Source organism: Antedon bifida, chromosome 11 (genome assembly GCF_963402885.1).
Source record: "Antedon bifida chromosome 11, ecAntBifi1.1, whole genome shotgun sequence".
In the NCBI taxonomy this organism is placed as follows: domain Eukaryota; kingdom Metazoa; phylum Echinodermata; class Crinoidea; order Comatulida; family Antedonidae; genus Antedon; species Antedon bifida.
In genome coordinates this window covers 12,913,808-12,932,561 of record NC_136236.1, presented here as the reverse complement: position 1 = coordinate 12,932,561, position 18,754 = coordinate 12,913,808, and the positions used below count along the sequence as shown (strand labels likewise).

Genomic DNA, 18,754 nt, shown 5'->3' with positions numbered 1-18,754 from the left:
TAAATATTTATTCGAGACTATAGACTATTTACTGGTGTCTTTTACAGTATCTTGTGCTCCTTATCTGTGTGTGTGCACGTACTACATCATCATACGTTTTGTAATCTTTTAACATGTTCATTAATGACATGGTGTTATTCACGGACGAGTGGTAACGGTAAGCGGAAAATCGTGTAGCGTGTCCCACGTAGAATCTGTATCTATCCTGAGCAGAAACCGACTGCCCCCTCTGCGCTTTGTGAAAATGGTCATAAGAAATAACATAGATTCCCATATTTTAATTACTGTTACCCTTTGTCTGTGTTAACATACAACTGTGTTGCAATCATGCCGTGAAATATGTAAAGCACCCTCTGTAATGACGACATTAAATTATTTCTATGCATAAATTATTTCTGCTGATATTCATAATCAATTTTAATATAAAGCTTTTTAGTATTTTACAGATTCTTTTATAAAATAGTCTGCAATGACAAGAAGCATTGTCATGTTTTTAGCACTGATTTATTGGATGGATCACGTTGACACGGTGTTCTCCAATACTGTTCACGATCTGGATAATAAAATTCTGTTTTGATGGAAGTGGGACGGATTCCTGGTGGAGGATGACGGAAGCACTCGTTTCCAGCACGTTGACTTTTGGTTCTTAACGCTTCTGGTGGAAGTGTTCGGAACAAATTAGTGTTTCTCTCTTCTTTGGAAAGCATTTGAATTGGAGGTTTAAAGGTGGCACTTCGTTCTTTGTGGTATAATCTAAAAAAAAGTTTTGAAATTATTATTGCAACTTTTGTTTGTAATTGTATTCACCTAACATTTTGTAAATATGATTCCAATGGACTCGTCATTTACCGTATATTCTCAAATATAATCCCACCCCCAAATTTATATTTTATTTCAGACAATATCTTTCAATATCTGAGTCTTCTCAGGCCAAGTTCATATCCGGGCCCCCTACTATGTAGACTGACACCTACTTGAAATCATGTCCTTTCATCTCTTCAAATTTACTGTGTTCCATATCACGAATCGGGATCCTGTTTGCTGAAACATTCCAACTGCGATCATCAAACGCTCCTGGCATATCGCCGCAATATTTGTCTTTCTCGTTATCCACAATTGATGGCAGGACTTGGAGTCCATTCTCTCTTGCGTGTGTATCGACGCTGACATAGTTTACAACCGATAGAGCAGGGATGTTGTTGGCGTTCGATCCTAGGAGACCATACTTCTTAGGCTTGTCTTTAAGTAGTCCTTGTAATCTATCGATTTGATTGCTTGAGAAAAGTCCTTTGTACGTTAGTTCCGTCTCGGTGGCACACCGATGAAACTTCATTTGCGGGTCGTCAACAATCAGACGCTCTCTCCACATGTCATCTTCTGCATCATGTGCTGTTCTCTTTTCTTTGTCAAGTGTGTCACCAGCTAAATGGATTGTTGCTGGTGGATGGATGCCAAAGTCTTTATGTGGCTTCCGGTAAAGATCAATGTCCTCATTCCTCAAAGACCATGTGTAGCGATCGCGATCTAAAGTTGGTTTTAGTATATTTGCATGTAGAATATTCTCTTCCCATGGCTGCAAAATAAAAATACAATTTTTTTGTCAGTGAAGGCAAAGTTTTAATGTTTCGTCACACAGGTTAAAAATTAAAAAAATATTAGTTCTAAATAGAACAGTTCCTTTCCATTTCAATCAATATACTTTGATCGTCCTCATGAGTGAGAATTTGATAACTTAAATCGTACATGATGATTGTAAATACCTGCATGTTTTCAGTGACTCTAGCTTCGTCAGGCTTTCTAGGATGTTCGTTGCTTAAGAGGGAGCACTTTACTCCAGGATAAACAAATCCATTGCTACTCAGGTACTTGGCCTTTGACCTTTCAGTTTCTTCTTTTTGTAAAGCGTTTACGTCGACGGGAACTACAGACGCAGAGTTGTAGTCGCTGCAGTATGTGAACCGATGGTTTGGCTCCTGACCAACAAAAAAAAATGTAAATCAACTTACACAAAACATTTTAAAAATGTAATTTTTTAAATAAAAACTTCCAATTGATAGTATGTTAGCTGAGATATTTCAGTGGCGTTACCTTAGCTAGTAGTTGACGTAGGCTTTCCCTGGCCTGCTCTGTGCTGTTCAACGTCTGTGTACTATAGTTGTGTGATGTACTGTTTGGCTGGGTCACATGTATTGTTTCTGGCCGAACACGATTTATACTGTTTATATGACTTATTTCACCAACGCTATCCTTCAAAGAGAGTTAAAAATGTAGTTAGATTGTGAAGATGAATGGTTAAACATGGTATAGACATGGTTTTGTCAAGAAAAAAGGTATTCTGTCTTTCCAAATCTATGTTTGTGAAAGAAAACCATTTTTGTGTCTAAAAATAAACATGTTTTGTACGAAGAAAAATGTGTGTTTCTAGATGATTTTACGTACTATATTTTCTTGGAGGAAATTATGAATTGGAGTGTTTTGTTGTTGCCGCATCATGATCATGTCATAGTAGTCTTCATTATAGTTGTCCAGTGGCGTCCACTCTCTCCGTTTAACTGATATTTCTGGCATGGTTTGTGATCTTTTACTTTCCGCTATCATTTCAACTTTTTTAGTTAACTTAAGCTCTGTCGGTAAGAAAAAAAATTACAATTAAAATTTCTTTTTTTTTCCTAATTTTCAATATCTGTCTGCTTGTCTACTTCATTTGTCAAAATAATAAAATGAAAACATTTTAACCAAATATAATATTTCTACATAGCATTGTTCACATTGACAATAAGCATATCAAAACCTTTGAATTGTGACTTAAAAATCAGCAACAATAAAATAAGCAAAATACAGAGAATAAAAAGCATACATTTTTACATATATTATCTTAAGCTCTGTCTACTTTACGTGACAAAAAAACGTAATAATAATATGCATATGTATGGACATGATGATGTCAAATCACTACCATATATTTGGGCACATCACACTTTCTTGTTTGATAGTGTAGACAGAGCTTAAAAATATGAATGTTATCTCGCATAAAAAAAGCATAGAAATAAAAGCTTGCACATAAAATACTTGATTGATTGAATATATTCATACACAAATGTTAAAATATATAATGTACAAAAAAAATACCAGGATAACCCACTAAGTCGAAAAATAAAAAGTAAACTTATTTCCAATGAATGGGGTCCAATCCGTATTCACTGAAAAAGTGAGTGGTTGGGCCTAGTACAATATATCATTAAGTTGGACGCAGTAAAAATGGAAAAACAAGAAAATACATATAATAAGACAACATCAAAAAACAATATTAAAAAATAACTTAATTAAACTTACAATACATTATTATGTGATTGGTTATTCTTAAATAAAAATAACAGTATGAAGTTTTGAATTAACATAATTTATTATTATTATTATTGATTGATCGATTGGCGTTTGGCTATTTATTTTATTTTAGTTATCTGCAGAGTTTTTAAATTACAAACACGATGAAAACAATCAATGTATGTATGTAATTATTTTATTAATTATGATAAAGATAAATAGTTATCTGAAGAAAGTAAATTGGGGCGGAGGGAGGAAAAGCAGAAATCTCAAAATGCTCACCTTCAAAATCTGTCGTCGTCAGAGGGATTCCAAACTCGCGACTTAAAGACAAGATCATTTTCGCAGATGGAAACAAATCATTCTTGGTTAGTTCTCGTAATTTCGTACATGTCAAAAGCTAAAACAAAACCAAAAACAAAATACTTATTATGTATGGCAGTGTTCTGGCATTCTGAATTCTGTCCTCTTTTGCAAATGCAATGTGTAAACGCAAAACATTTGGCGTTACTGACCTTATCAAGTCTAATGATAGCCTCCAGGCACAGACGTGGCACCATATCACGAATGTAAAGCAGCGGCTGTTGGACAATGATACTGAGTGGTTCATGGAGTCTAATTCGACATAGATCAACATCGAGGGCAGCATACACCCGTTCACTGAACATAAGGTTAGAATTATACATTGCTTCAAATATTGTATCTTCTGTAATCAAAATAGATTTGATCAGTTTTAACACTTTTATAGAAAAAAATGTTTGTTTTAAAGCTTACAGATAAAATGTTAACATTTTGTTTACCGTGGTTTTTCTGTCTTGGTAAAGTTTCCCATATTTTCTTAATAGCATGATCACGCAAACCTTCCAGAATAAATATATGTTGTTCACCATCTAATATCTGAAATCCTGTGACTATGTCAAGTGATGTACTTGACTGTTGATCACTGTAAACAAATTAAATAATTGAGAAACTGCATCCACAACATGTTATTCAAATAAACATGTCTAAATACTGTTGTATATATATACTATGAAACGGATACTTACTATGATAGTTTGTAAGTAGAGAGGGCAGCCTTGATGACATGCTCTGGCATGGCGTCTAGTCGGAGGGCGCTAGCGTTGATTTCAGTTATTAACTTCTCCAGGGAATGTAGAAAGCAAGTGTTTTTGTAATCAAAGACATAAACCAATCTGGAAAATGGGCACTGGAACGAAAATGATATTAACATGTTACTTAATGCTGTGTCTACACTATCAAACTAGCTTGACAAAAAAGTGTGATGTGGCCAAGTATGGTAGTGATATTACATCATCATGTCCATATATGGGCACATCACATTTTCATGTCACACAATGTTTGAGAGAGCCTAAGAAAGTGATTAAATGAAATGCATTCTAGACGAGCACTTTAGTATAAATTGGCAACGGAATTCATGTACTGTTAGGTTCATATTGAATTTGTTGAGTTTTCAAATTAGACAAAGTAGGTATTAATTATGTTGTTACCTCTTCAGGAGTTGGTAGTACTGGTTTATCTTTGACTTCTTGTGGCGTGGTGAGAGGATAAGCAATCTCAATTCGAACCTTTAGTTGTGAGTTCACATCAAGGTAATGTCCAACAGGTAGCGGCTCATTCTCTGTACAAATACAATTAATAGTTCATAAAATGCTTTGTGAGGTGTTTTCCAGATTAATTGTATGATCAAAACGGTACTAGATGTGATCAACTAGCGTTCATGTTCCCAACTAATCAACCTATTTTATACAAAGTGATTCATTCATATGAATCAGAAGCATCAGCTTATACGCATGAATATTCTCATCTTTAAAATCCCTTGGTACGACAAATTCTAGTTCATTTACTAGAAAATAATGGTTTTGAACATTACTTACTTGGCCCATCAACAGCATTTGAGACTCCAAGCAGTTTATCCTGCACATTCCTACCAATGATGTCTGGTATAGGACAGCAATGAATGGGTGAGGTCATATACAGGGTCTTCTCTCCTAGCAATAACTGAGAAAGGTCAAATTTGGCGACACCGTATGGATCCCATGGACGGCCACGCTCTTTGAACGGATTGTGGAGTGTTCGCTTCCCTGTACAAACAAAATGATGTGACTGAGTTTTTTTTTTAATTGTCACAATTTATTTTTATGTAATCCTTATTGTAGGAGTACAAGAGTATATTGTTTACCTGTTACCATGCCAACATTTCCTATTTTATCGTCCTCCATATCTTCGCCAAATAAGGTAGGTTTCAACTTAGCTTCTTTGAATTTCCTGTCTCGATCGTGAACTTCAATCTGTAATGGCGGACCGTTGAGATATTCTTGCAGCTTTCCACGTTCCATCGTACCTGAAACATTTATAGCCATTTCGCTATTTATTACCAAACTGAAACATTGGACATTCTCTAACCATTAGCGTGGTTCCAACTAGAATGCAACGTAAGAAAATGCCCTTCCAATAACTGTGTTTGCCCCAGCCTGCGTGTAATCAAACCTGCTTGTTGCGCATCAACGTTAGTTGCCGTAGACTTTGATCTGTACTAGGCTTTCCAGTGTTCTTTTTCCTTGCGTCATTGCGGAAATCAAACTGATTTGATTTCCCGTAATGATGCTTGCAGTACTGTTGTCGGTTCCTTGTGATTACGTAATACAGCACTTTGCGTCAACACTGCATTGCGTTCTAATGGGAACCATGCTTAAGCAACTCATTGCCAAACATTAGATATTCTAAAGCAACACCTTGTCAAACATGCATACAATGAAACAATCAAAATAAACACACACAAATTACCTAATAAAACCACATTAGTGTCTTCCCAATATGCACTTTTGCCGTGTTCTTTGCCACTTGTTATGTGTGGCATCTCTCCCATGAATTTATACATGCAAAAAACAGGAAGACACTTGTCTTCCAGCTGGTCATACGACAGTGGAGTACTCGGAAGGTTTGTGGCAGATGCTATCTTGATGACCAACGGGTTCAATTCTTTACGTAGTGTCTCGGACATCAGGGGACCATCAAGTGAGACCGTAATAAATACGTCCTCTATACCATGAACAGGACGGTCCAGGCGGTTTGTTATTGATCGAACGCCTATAGTAGAATGAAATAGAAATAAGTTTCTCGAAACATGTCACGTAATTTTAAGACTGTCTGCATTTTCATTATATTCTCACCCGTAAAATTCTTACACTATCTCATTTTTATTTTACAAAACTACATCATAATGGTACTGTTAAGAGTTCATAATCTGTTGTATAGATTGGAAGGATCTTTACATTATGCTACAGGTTAATTAGAGATACTACTGACTTACCTGGAAACAACAATTTTAACTTGACTGGGATGCGTATGTTTCCGTGTTGCTTGATGTACGCTTGCAGCGCCGCTGCGGCTTGTTCAGACTTGCGAGACTTCCGTCTAGCTTCTCGTTGCTGCGGAGAATCTTTTAAACCTCTTCTCCCTGTAAGTGATAAATTAGATTTTTATTTATCGTACCTAAAGAACCATACCTAAAGAGCCAACATTATCGGCAAGGGTTCGAGGCCGACTCGCTCCTAGTTCTGGTGGTGGAACAAGTCTTCTCGGATAAGGACTATAAACCGTAGGTCCTGGGTACACAGTTATAACCTGTGTGCACTTTAAAAGAACCCAGCTCATCGTTTGAGTAGCCCCTGTATCAGGGGGATTACCACCTGTATATAGGACAGTGATTAATTTACTATTGGTAATCCTTGGCCACATTATTGTGCCTAAATACATAAAATAGATAATGACATTAATTTTCTTTGACCAAACAATGATAAAAAAAATGATCAAACCATACCACTTGGCGTTGTCGTTGACCGTCCACTGTCGTCACCTAATCTCAGCTTGGCGCTTCCTCCTGCTTTTACAACAATCTTTAACTCCTCTTCTTTTCTCCTCTCTTCTTCTTCATTTTGTTGTTTTAATTCTCTTTTAATTTGTTTTAGCTCATCCGGTGGGATTGTTCCAGCAAGTTGGCCCAATTTCTTATATGACCTTTGGAATTTGAAAAAATAAATCAATAGGTAACATAATCATGTAGGTATGCTGATATTAATAGGGAGCTTTTGGCCAAATTACAGAGGAGGTATCCATGACTTAAGTACTGTATATGCACATTGAAAGGAACTTACTTCATAGACTCTGGTGAGACCTGTTTTGCCACTTGAGTAACTGGTTCTGGTGTCGCCTTCCTCTGTTTGTGTACTTGAGTTATTGGTTTGTTTTCAGGAGTTCTAGTTCGCTTATCAAACTTAATTGATTCATTGGTTTTCATGGATTCTTTACTCGTCTTTTCTACTATCTGTCTACCTTTACTATCTAAAAAAGCAAGGATAACAAACTTATTGTGAATACTGCATTATGTTGATTGTTGTTTTATATCTTTTGAAAATAATTATTGTAACAATGATATAATAAAAAAAGTAATAGAGTAAAAACAATTTGAATATAGAACCCCTTATTAAAGGAACAACTTTGGGACCAAAATAATTGTCTTCTTTATAGAGGTGTCCCCTGAATAGTAGTTGGCTGTTGTGTTACCTTTTCTATTATAGTTTTGAATTTCCTTGAGTTCCGGTGGCAGATTCTGTGGCAGAGGTCGGTCCAGGAGCGACTTCTTCGGCTGTAATGCAATGTAACTCTGCGATTGCTTCATTACTAAAGAGCGTACACCTCCAACATCCTCAAAATCTTCACCTGGTTTTGCTTGTGGTAAACGAAAGACTTTAGGCCGGTCAAACCTAGCCCTCGCTGACACTTTCTCTCTAGACTCCCAAATGCGCAGTTGAAGTGTATGATCAAATAGCTTCAGAAGAAGCTCTTTGGTGACATTTACCTTTTGACTAAAATAAAAAAAATAACTCAAGTAAATTATAAACTTAAATGATTGAGGATTGAAAGAGTTTAAGGTAGATGGAAGGTTTACTTACCTGTGACTCCATGCCACCCACGTTTGATGTCCCTCTTGCCACGTTTTGATCACCTTTGAATCGTGGTCTGTATAAATCTTGGCCGCCATTCCAAAAGTTACCACGTCTGTTTTGACGGGTTCGGTATCATCAGGCAGTAAGAAATAAGAACAATGATAATAGTTCTGCGCTTTTGGCGCTTCCATTAATCGCTTCTTTTTCCGTACCATATCTTCTAACTTGGGACCATCTTCTTCATCTGAAAAGTTCAACCATTAAAAAAAATATTTATCAAAAAAAAAAATTTGAAAAGAAAACTTCTGAATATAGGACAATGTAGAGAAAATTATCTATATTTTAAAACAAAATTTTATTTATATTTTTTTATTTATAACTTTTGTTCAAACAGGTTTCTCTTACTTGTTGGAATTGCTGCAGCAATTGTCACTGTCATTGTCACTCGATGTCCATGGCCACCTTTCTTGTTCTTCTTTCGGGGTCTATGCCTAACTTCACCAGTTTCTTCATTTATACATTTCTTTTTTTCTAGGCATTTATTTGTATCCTCTTTTTCCTTTTCTTCATGGTTCACCTCAATGTCTACATGGTTCACCTCCAAGTCTTTCTCTTCATAGTTTCCCTCCAAATCTTCATGATGGTTGACATCTACATCTTTCTGTTCATCAACACTTGCATATGCGCCACTTGCCAACTCATTATTTTCTTCAGTTAATTCATCTTTATTTTCTTCAGTTAATTCGTCTTTATTTTCTGCGGTTAATCCATCTTTATTTTCTTCAGTTAATTCAACTTTATTTTCCTTGGTTAATTCAACTTTATTTTCCTCCTCTTCTGTATCCTCTTTCTGTTGCACATGAGTCTCTTCTACTCCGTCTCTTCTTTCTTCTTCTTGTTCCAGCAACAGGCTTGTTGGGAATGTTTTTTCATTTTCTTCTGACATAGGGCCTAGTAGTAAATGATTAGAAACGGTCTAATAAACAAAATTAATTACATATTATGAATGTCATGTACAGTTTAGCCTACTTACTACTTAGGCCTAGGCATCACACAGAGAAAAACCTGTACAAAAAAGACAGGAGATAAAGACTATCCACCAGTGAGTAGTCAGTACCTACTAGCTAGGCTACTATTCTATAGTATAGGCCTGGCCCTAGTAGGACCAGGTTGTGAGTTGCATGTGCAGCCAAGCTAGTTAGGCCTAGCTAATTAAATTCATTAATCGTGGTAGCTTGAGTGTAACATTTATATTATGTTTAACTGTTTAAATAATTTACAAAAACTTACGATTTGACATTCTAAACTAGGTGTTTTTAAGTTAATGTAAAATTGTAAACAAACACCGTGTGCCAGCCCCTAACAAGTGTTTTTTGTTGCTAGGTGATATAGAGTCGATATGTCCAGACGTTGTTTCTGATTTTTTTCGTTGACCACCAAAGAACGGCTCCTTCTAGAGACTACTAAATTTGCAACTACCCCCTCTATAGTTCTTCAACATCACAACAACAACACAAGGCTGAGAGAAAGGTTTTTAAGGAAGAAGGAAAAAGTTGTCTTAAAATGACACCAATGGTTTGGTAATTGACATTGAATTAGGGAAGCAGATTCTCAGTAAGTATTTAGTGCTATGTTAGTGCTAATAAAATTTCAAAATGTAATGATTTGGTGAGTGAATTCCAGGACGGATTTCCTTCCTAGCCTAGCTAGCCTTGCCGGCCCACAAACACAAGTTAAGTAAGTATCAACAGTGCAGCAACACTGTTTATATGGATGGATGATGATGATTGGTTGGACAGAAAGAGTTAGTACTCGCTCTGATTAGATCAGTAGAATGATCATGGAGGTATGATTAGATAGAGTGAATTGGTTTGTTTGTTGTTTCTATTACCAGGAAAAGTTCCTTGCCCGATTACTCTTCTAGTAACTACTGTACTTAATATAAATTAAATGTATGATTTTTCATCTTTTGTTTGGACAAACTTTACCCAACCGCATACGCCATCATTTTGTGATGCTTTTTAAGTTTATCTAATTCATTGTGTTTTTTTCAGTTATTTTCCTGTATCAAGCCAAGATGAGCTGCTGTACCATCTCTCCACTCATCATCTTATTTGCCAGCATTGCTAGCCTCTTAGCTGCTCATGCTTCTTGCATAACCAATGATTGTACCTTACCAGTATGTTCCATTCGTTCTTTTTTTTAAACCAAGTTCTGTATATTGATTACTGATTTGTCTGTGATTTTCTAAATTATAATATTTTTTAAATAAAGAAAATTAATTAATTTATATATTGTTACCAATGCTTTGGTTTTTAAATTTTAAAAAATGTTCAACCTATAAAAATAATTTTTTTTTTAAAGGAAAATATAGGACTTTTGGGGATTAAAAATAACACTAAGTTTTATTGTAGGCATTATAATATTAATACTAAAGGACATCATTGATATATCTATTGTTACTCCCAATAAATACAGGAAGGGTTTCACAATACACATTCTAGTTTTGGTTTCACTTCACTGCATAGCTTTCAATTTGATGCGATCTAGTAGGAACAAGTTGCGTCATGGTCCAGAGTTCCTATAAAGTTTACATACTCTGCAATCTTTTGCCTAAGTAAATAATAATAATAATTTATTTGAATATACACTTTTGTAACAGTCTCACACTTTGATATGAAGGTGTGTTCTACATCAAAATTTACTAAAACCACATTGCAATGCTAACTATACAATTTATAATAATAATGAAAACCAAACAGTCATTCATTTTTTATCCCTCATAGTCCTATACAGTATGTTCCTTTAAAAAAATAGGAGAGAGTGAACGGACCCCAGATCTACTTTGTCCCTCTGCTCCATATGTCCCTGATAACTCTCTTCAGACCATAGTTAATACAACCCTGAAATTGTTTGAAATTTTATGAAATCATTCATGCCCTATGATTGTTAGTTTGCCATATTCTAAAGCTCTGTCTACACTATCAAACTTTATGTGCCAAAAGAATAAGATGTACCCATGGTAGTGATATGCCCAAATATGGTAGTTATATGACATCATCGTGTCCATATATAGGCACATCACATGTTTTTGATAGTGTAGTCAGATTTAGAAGTTTGATCAATTCAAAGAACTGAAAAATATGGTAATTAATGTTAAATAGAGTCATTGTCTACACTTCCTTCTTTTTATGGTTTAAACATGAATGATCACGACAACACATTATACATTAATTAGATTGCCACCTTCTAGGAACTATGTTGATAACTCATTAACTAACATGAATTAAAGATGTATTGTCCCCCTGAAAAAATAATTCTTAAAACAATTTTTGTTGAATATTTCATTTTAATGTAACATAATAGTTATCCACTTTGACCAAAAATTGGATCGAAAAAAAATGTATTTACCTGAAAAAAAATGTAATTTAAAGCAAAAAATGGTCAAATTGGCTGCCAGCCAATGAATTTTTGGTTGAATTTAACCATTTATTTTGTCATTGTATACAGGTTTTTTTTCTATGAAAGTGATTAACTTTATTAAAACTACAAAATAACATATTCAAAGTCTGATTTAATTAATCTTTATTTTTTATATTTTTGGGGACAATACATCATTAAATGTTGGCTTGCTTTGTATTATCGTTTTTCTTGTGTTTTTATTAAAATTCAATAATTGGATTTGTTCAGGAGTTGATCACTTGAGAACATTGTCGAAATTAACAGGATACATTCCCTGACTCTAATTTAATTCATATTAAAATAAGAAATAAGTTTAAATGCATTATAAGGTATCAAAGAAAATTCTCGCTTAACTGGAAACTTCATAATTGAAATTGACAATTGAAATGCGAGGGAAAGTACCATATATTTTATGGTTTGGTTGCCAAGTTCAAATTCAATTATAGTTGAGTGCTGTGCTTTACTTTGATATACTGTAGTAACTCTATACTAAACTAAACACTAACAAATATGCAATTTGATTTTCATAATAATTGTATCCAAACGAATGGTGGACTGAACAACAATGACAATTGAAAATCATTGTTGGCTGTTTGGCTCATTCAAACAAAGTCTTTTTATTATACAGTATAAACATTGTATCAAACCATACATTGTACACATAACCAGGAAGTTATTGAAATTTTAATTTCAGTTGACTGGTATATTCTATGAAGTAATACAATTATATTGGCTTGGGATTAACGGTTTTCCTTATTAAAGGCCAGGTGCGGGCAAAAAATTTCCATTGATCATACATTCTAATAATTATCGATCTATAGTTTTCATAGTTTTTGGGATTTTATTTGTGTTACACGATCTTGTTGAAAATATGCACTTTCTTATCAGGGTGGAGGGTGGGGATAGTTAAAATTACACAGTAAAATCTCTATTCTTTTGTACACAAATTTTGTAAATAGAGAGGCATTTTAAAAAGCTATGAAAAATAAACGGTGTGGTAAAAAATGTTATCAGATGAATAAATATAGGTAATATAACTTGAATATTACATTTCTGGTATTTTTATTCAACTTCAGATTTTTATTTTCATGCTATAGCAAAAATTATCCACCGTATATCCACCATCTTTTTTCACTTGCTAGGGAGTCACCAGACATGTTATTACAATTAACTACCTAACTACTGAAAAAAATGTCTTCCTGGTTTTTATGGAAGAATTTTGCCAAATTTTGTATTTGACCATATTAAGCGAAATTCATGTTTTTTCATCTTGATTTCTGTTACAAATATTTGATTTATGTACAATTAACCAGATATTATATTTAAAATTCATGCCTGTACCTGAGCTTTAAACCTACACTGTAACATAATCACATATGACATTTTATGTCCAGTATCATATACATTCTGTAATACACTGTTACATGTATCACATTTGACGTCTGTATTACCTTAAAGGTTATGATTAGGCTTATGTATTCTTTTTAAATGTTCATACTTGATTTTGAATTTATAACTACATTTTTTAATTAATATTTTTCAGGCAACTGAGTATAGAGGTCAAATTAACTGTACATTAGGTAAAACAGGAAACTGTAAGTGACGTTCCTTTTTTAAATTTTGCAAGAAGATAAAATAATTATGTGTAGTATACTGTACACCAAACTGATGCAAAGATAATAGTTAACTTCTCTGCAAAAATATGGTGAAATATCATGATCATTGTTTTGACAGGGTGTTCACCATTACAATCTGCGGGTCCAGGTCTAACACCCCCAACACCTGTCAACCTTCAAGTCAGTCGGTACAGATCTGGTGATAACACGTTTGAGTTTAACATAACATGGCAACCTGGATCTAATGGTAAACACTTTGAAATATCTTTTAATTGAATTTACAAAAAAAAACAAATTTTTACTAGTTATTGAAACCCATTGAATTCATTCAAAACTGAAAATAAAATAATTTATAGTAAAGACATTACAAACAGATGTACAGTACAATTTACTGTACCATGTGAACGCAACTTAATATCTGCTTTCCAGCTTAATAGCTTGATGAAAGAGGCGTCCGCATTGGTTTATTTTTGATTAATCTGTTTTAGCTATATAACATTTTATATACTTATCCGCTTTAATATGAGGCTATTTTGTAACATTTATAAAACAACTAACTTGATTGTTATTTGTCTGATGCAGGTAATATTGAAAATTTAAAAGGATACCGTATTGAGATTAAATCAGAAGACGGTAAAGCAGATGAAGCCTGTAATTTGATGACATTCACAAACACCTTGAATGATCAGGTGAGGACAAATAAGTTTTTCTTTCTCTTCTTTCAGGATAAATATAAAAAATAAAACGAGCAAAAAATGTGCATCACTAAAAATAATTCAATAATAAAAGAAAGTACATACAAAACAATTTTTTTTTTATTTCAGGATAGGAACATAACAATTTATTACGATTGCTCATCTGGGTTCACTGGCGGAATTCAAATGAATGTAGATTATTATCTGACAGTAACCAGCTTCCCATTTGGCTCTGATACAAGAATCGATAAAGATATAAAGTTTCACAAAGGTACAACATTCTATTCATTTATGACGATTAGTTAATACAGTAAGTGATTTCAGTTTAAAGTCTGGCCTGATATTCTACGTCTGGGGATTTTTATATTTGTCTGTCTTATCCTTTAGATTGTATATCTTCAATTTCTGTATCAAATGGAAATGCTAATCTAGTTCATGGCTTCTACATTGTTGGTGAAAGAGTACACGTTGTTTGCAATGCTGGGTACACACTAGTTGGAGACGAGTACGTCACTTGTTCGTCCAATGGTTGGACTGAATTACCACAATGCAATAGTACGTTGAGTTTATCATTATTCTGTTTAATTTTCCCAAAAATCTTTACCCCTAATAATAATTTTTGTTTCATGTATTTTGTCAAATTAATAAATTGATATTAATTTTACACAGATTTTTGTCTTCATTAAATTCTGAATTAAACTTAATTGAGGATAAATATCGAGTTATACTATAATGTTAACATGTCCATATATGCTGCAATGCATTTACATAAAGTAGTCACCTTAATACTTCTTTACTTATTTAATACTTTAAACTTGCTCAGCCTTATTGCTGAAAGTAGTTTTGTCAAATAATATAATATGTTTGTACCTAGTTCTATATACATTTTCTTTTCTTAGAATCTGGTGTATATACTGAGGTATATACTAACTATTCAGTACTAGTGAGATATGAGTTGTTGCCGCTTCTGCCACCATACAGAGTCCGTTTAAGTAGTGACGAGGATGCAACAATTAAGTGGGTTAAAGCCGATGTTGCACAGGTAACAATTTTTACTATTAATCCTGGATTATGAGGTTGTTCACGCAATGTTCAGGAGAGAGGGTTGTAGTCAAACTTCTGACCACTTCTTATCACTTCTTAAATTGTATTTCTCTCCATGTTTTCCACAAAAACATTAGGAAACATTATATTTCTTTATATTCAAACTGCACAATTTCTCTGTAATTGTACTGTATTTGTCTTGTCTGTGTTTATTATTTATTTACACAAAAAATTTATGTTTGTTTATTAAAATTGTGTTTTTAATTGCAATACCAAATTGTCTGAAAACGTTGCCTTGTACAATTGTTTGTTCTTCCTTACAGAAATTTGTTCTCTATGAAAACGTCACAGTAGGAAGATGGAGGGCATTTGTAAGTAATAAATTACATTCATTTTTCAAAGTAGCAAACAAATAGGTCACCTTATTAATTCTCAATAAAAAGATAGAAAATAAAAACAAAATATGTGCTGGTGTCCTTTTAAATGACATCGTGTATCAGAGATTCTGCATCGTTCAATACAGTATGTTGTGACCTTCTCAGTCATGTTGTGACCTTCTGTTTACGTTCATTATTATGTTACAGTCAATCAATGCTACAGTAGAATGATGTATTTGTTTTGTAGGTGAGATGTGAGAAGTGTGAACATACGGTTGAATATCCTTCACAATACTTCATAATAGCAGGTAAGATAGTATGTATATGTTTGCTCCCAACCCCCACTCCCAAAAAAAAAACATTTTTGGCTTTAGAAAGGCAGAACAAACTTGAGGACAACTTGAACTTATTTCAACAAATATTCACCAGTGATTAAATCACAGGATAGTAAATGAACACTGCTAATAAACTTTAAGTATGATTTGATGATTTGGACCCAGTACCCCAAGGTTTGTAATAAAGCTTACCTACAATACCACTACAATATTATCTTGATGTTTAATAAATTCATATTACATGCAATGTTTGCTATATTGTACATTATTGAATTTGTAGTTTTTATCTTAATAAACTAATTGATTATTTGACACCCTCAGATCCTACTACACCAGGAGCACCAATGACAACTGTAACAAGCCTACCAATTGGCAGTAGTAATACACCTGCTACCAAACCTATACTTACAATGAGTGTTCTAGGCATCGTTGGCGGTCTTTTTCTAATATCATTAATGTTTGCGATACTTAGACGAAGGAACAAGAAAGTAGAAGAGGATACAGTGCCTGTCATACATGGTATGATTCAACTTTTTATTTATTGATAAAACTGTTTGTCTTTAAGCGATTAAGTAGATAGTTTTAAAAACACATACTTATCTGTAATATTTTTAACTGTACATCAATTTCGCTTCAATTTGAGTCACTTTACGGTTGAATATGTGATTATTTTGGGGGAAAAAAGCATTCAAATCTAATCAAGTTAATCTCTTTATTCATCTCATCAAAACAATACACATAACAAAAAGGAGTAAAACAAATAACAAACAAACAAAGAAGATGAAAGGGACCTTCAGGAAACCCAAAAGGGCTTGTGATAGGAACCCCACTAAAAACCGGTTACATAAAGATATTAAATACATTTTGAAAAAGCCTGTATAGACAAATAGACTATGACAGGATCAATAGTGGACGCGCATTGTTAAGGAATACCATTGCCAGGACAACCAGATTGATTGATCTTTATTTTTTTTTGTAGATGTAGACCCGCAACCACCAATTTTAGACGAATATATGCATGATCAGAAATATCGAGAGCCTGACGTGGTCACCATCCGAACAATTGAAATTGAGAATCCAGATTTTGAAAACATGGTAACAAAACCATTAGGCGAGTTTTAACAGTCCAGCATAAGCACATCATTATAGTGGATTGTGGTAAGTGACTTGGATGCTAGCCATTCGACAGTGTATACTATTCAACAACTGATGTTTCACTTCGGGGTTTTCTGGTTAAAAATAAAAATTTATTGGAACTGTAGTATGTTTAACCTTTTCACTGGTGTTCAACTATTGCACTGGTGTTCAACTATTGCACTGGTGTTCAACTATTCCACTGGTGTTAAACTATTCCACTGGTGTTGAACTATTCTACCGGTGTTCAACTATTCCACCGGTGTTCAACTATTCCACCGGTGTTCAACTATTCCACCGGTGTTCAACTACTGTATTCCACCGGTGTTCAACTATTGTACCGGTGTTCAACTATTCCACCGGTGTTCAACTATTCCACCAGTGTTCAACTATTGTACTGGTGTTGAACTATTGCATTGGTGTTCAACTATTGTACTAACCACAGGGTTTGTTTGAACATACTGCTTATTCAATGATTAACGTCATTATTTTAATAGAGGTTGAATGTCCAGTAACTTTACCTTCATTTCTCCACATTTTCTATGTTTGTAAATATACTATAGTATGTATGTTTGTATGTTGTGTTCAATGTTATGTGTTATGGAGAAGTTATATTTTTATATATTTTTGTAAATAATTATTATGATAAAGCAGACTATTTTTTACACAGATGTTATTTTTATTTATAGTATTTTGTATTAAGTACATAAATTATTGGTTTTCAATAGAATAGTAATAACTGTATGATAATTATACTCAGAAACTCCTGTTAGCTATTATACAACATTGTTATTGGTTAAACTATGGCAGATCCAGCGCCTAACAATTGTAAACAATCAATTGCTGAGCATAATGTTCTATTCTATAGAATAAGCCCTGGATTTCCGAGTCATGTCTGGGATTTTGAGAGAAAGTTCACATGCAAAGGAAAGAAGGAATGTGTGTGCAATTTTCCAGCGTTTGTACATTTAATTAAACCAATATGATATACAATATTCATGAAACTAAAAAATATACTACAGTATTATCTATTAAAGGCTGTGCTGTTGACACGTGGACGCATCAATAGGCCCTATGGTACACATGCCCTTAGGTACACAGGCCCTAAGATACACAGGTCCTACGGTACACAGGTCCTAAAGTACACAGGCCCTAAGGTACACAGGCCCTACAATATAAAAGAGGTTATAACGGAAGCGTCGAATAGATTTGGTTTGACTTTTAGATTAATTTGTTAAATTATTTATTACTCAGATTGTTGGTGTTTTTTTGTTCGTAAATCTTACCATAAGATCAAAATCCTCGGTTCGATCATGCGGCGTGGTTTATATATAGTGTATGATTATGACGTCAGCATCACGATAAATGCTCAAATATGTGTATATATGTAGCTTTTAGATTTTTTTAAACAAAATACTGAAAACCACCCAAGCAGAGAGATAGGCGTCGTCGCATCGAAACATCAGAACAATGTCAATTTTGTAAAGCCTGTTTTCTACAAGTCGAACCTGACCTCTGATTGGTTGCGCGTTTTGGAAATACACAATATGCGCATCTTTTTTGATTGACGCGTGAATAAATTCGCCTAGTGGAAGATAGGCCTTTAAAGTAAAAGATTTAACCAATTAATCATGTTATTTTTTTGCAAATGAATAAACAGTTCTTCTGTACACTTTTGCCGTTTCGTATTATTTTTTTTTACTTTAAATGAGCATGTTTTGACGTTCAGCAAAACCGAGCACTTTTGGCTTCGTTTAATTGGCTCTGGCAGGCGGCTGCTTTTTTGTCACCTCGTATCGA

General features: G+C 34.0%; 2 protein-coding genes across 3 annotated transcripts; one reads left to right on the top strand and one right to left on the bottom strand.

The window, feature by feature from the left end:
* Nucleotides 1–2: 2 nt before the first annotated feature.
* Nucleotides 3–9,666, bottom strand: LOC144855860 (uncharacterized). 2 transcript variants are annotated; one of them, XM_078713810.1, is made up of 20 exons: nucleotides 9,582–9,666; nucleotides 8,697–9,267; nucleotides 8,298–8,535; nucleotides 7,909–8,210; nucleotides 7,500–7,686; nucleotides 7,166–7,362; nucleotides 6,656–6,802; nucleotides 6,130–6,432; nucleotides 5,525–5,686; nucleotides 5,220–5,426; nucleotides 4,833–4,963; nucleotides 4,371–4,531; nucleotides 4,125–4,267; nucleotides 3,840–4,030; nucleotides 3,607–3,724; nucleotides 2,440–2,624; nucleotides 2,089–2,247; nucleotides 1,761–1,973; nucleotides 975–1,573; nucleotides 3–753 (listed from the first exon to the last, which is right to left on the bottom strand). In XM_078713810.1, the coding sequence occupies exons 2-20, from the start codon at nucleotides 9,235–9,237 to the stop codon at nucleotides 486–488; spliced, it is 4,452 nt and encodes a 1,483-aa protein (XP_078569936.1). In that variant the 5' UTR covers nucleotides 9,238–9,267; nucleotides 9,582–9,666; the 3' UTR covers nucleotides 3–485. The 2 variants fall into 2 exon arrangements, with proteins under 2 accessions (XP_078569936.1, XP_078569935.1); XM_078713809.1 differs by having other exon boundaries at nucleotides 8,697–9,242; nucleotides 9,582–9,665.
* Nucleotides 9,667–9,763: 97 nt separating this feature from the next.
* On the top strand, nucleotides 9,764–18,630 carry LOC144855864 (uncharacterized). The gene is made up of 12 exons (XM_078713815.1): nucleotides 9,764–9,905; nucleotides 10,346–10,470; nucleotides 13,297–13,348; nucleotides 13,488–13,616; nucleotides 13,952–14,058; nucleotides 14,194–14,335; nucleotides 14,452–14,619; nucleotides 14,964–15,106; nucleotides 15,432–15,479; nucleotides 15,733–15,793; nucleotides 16,142–16,339; nucleotides 16,800–18,630. The coding sequence occupies exons 2-12, from the start codon at nucleotides 10,369–10,371 to the stop codon at nucleotides 16,940–16,942; spliced, it is 1,293 nt and encodes a 430-aa protein (XP_078569941.1). The 5' UTR covers nucleotides 9,764–9,905; nucleotides 10,346–10,368; the 3' UTR covers nucleotides 16,943–18,630.
* Nucleotides 18,631–18,754: the final 124 nt, after the last annotated feature.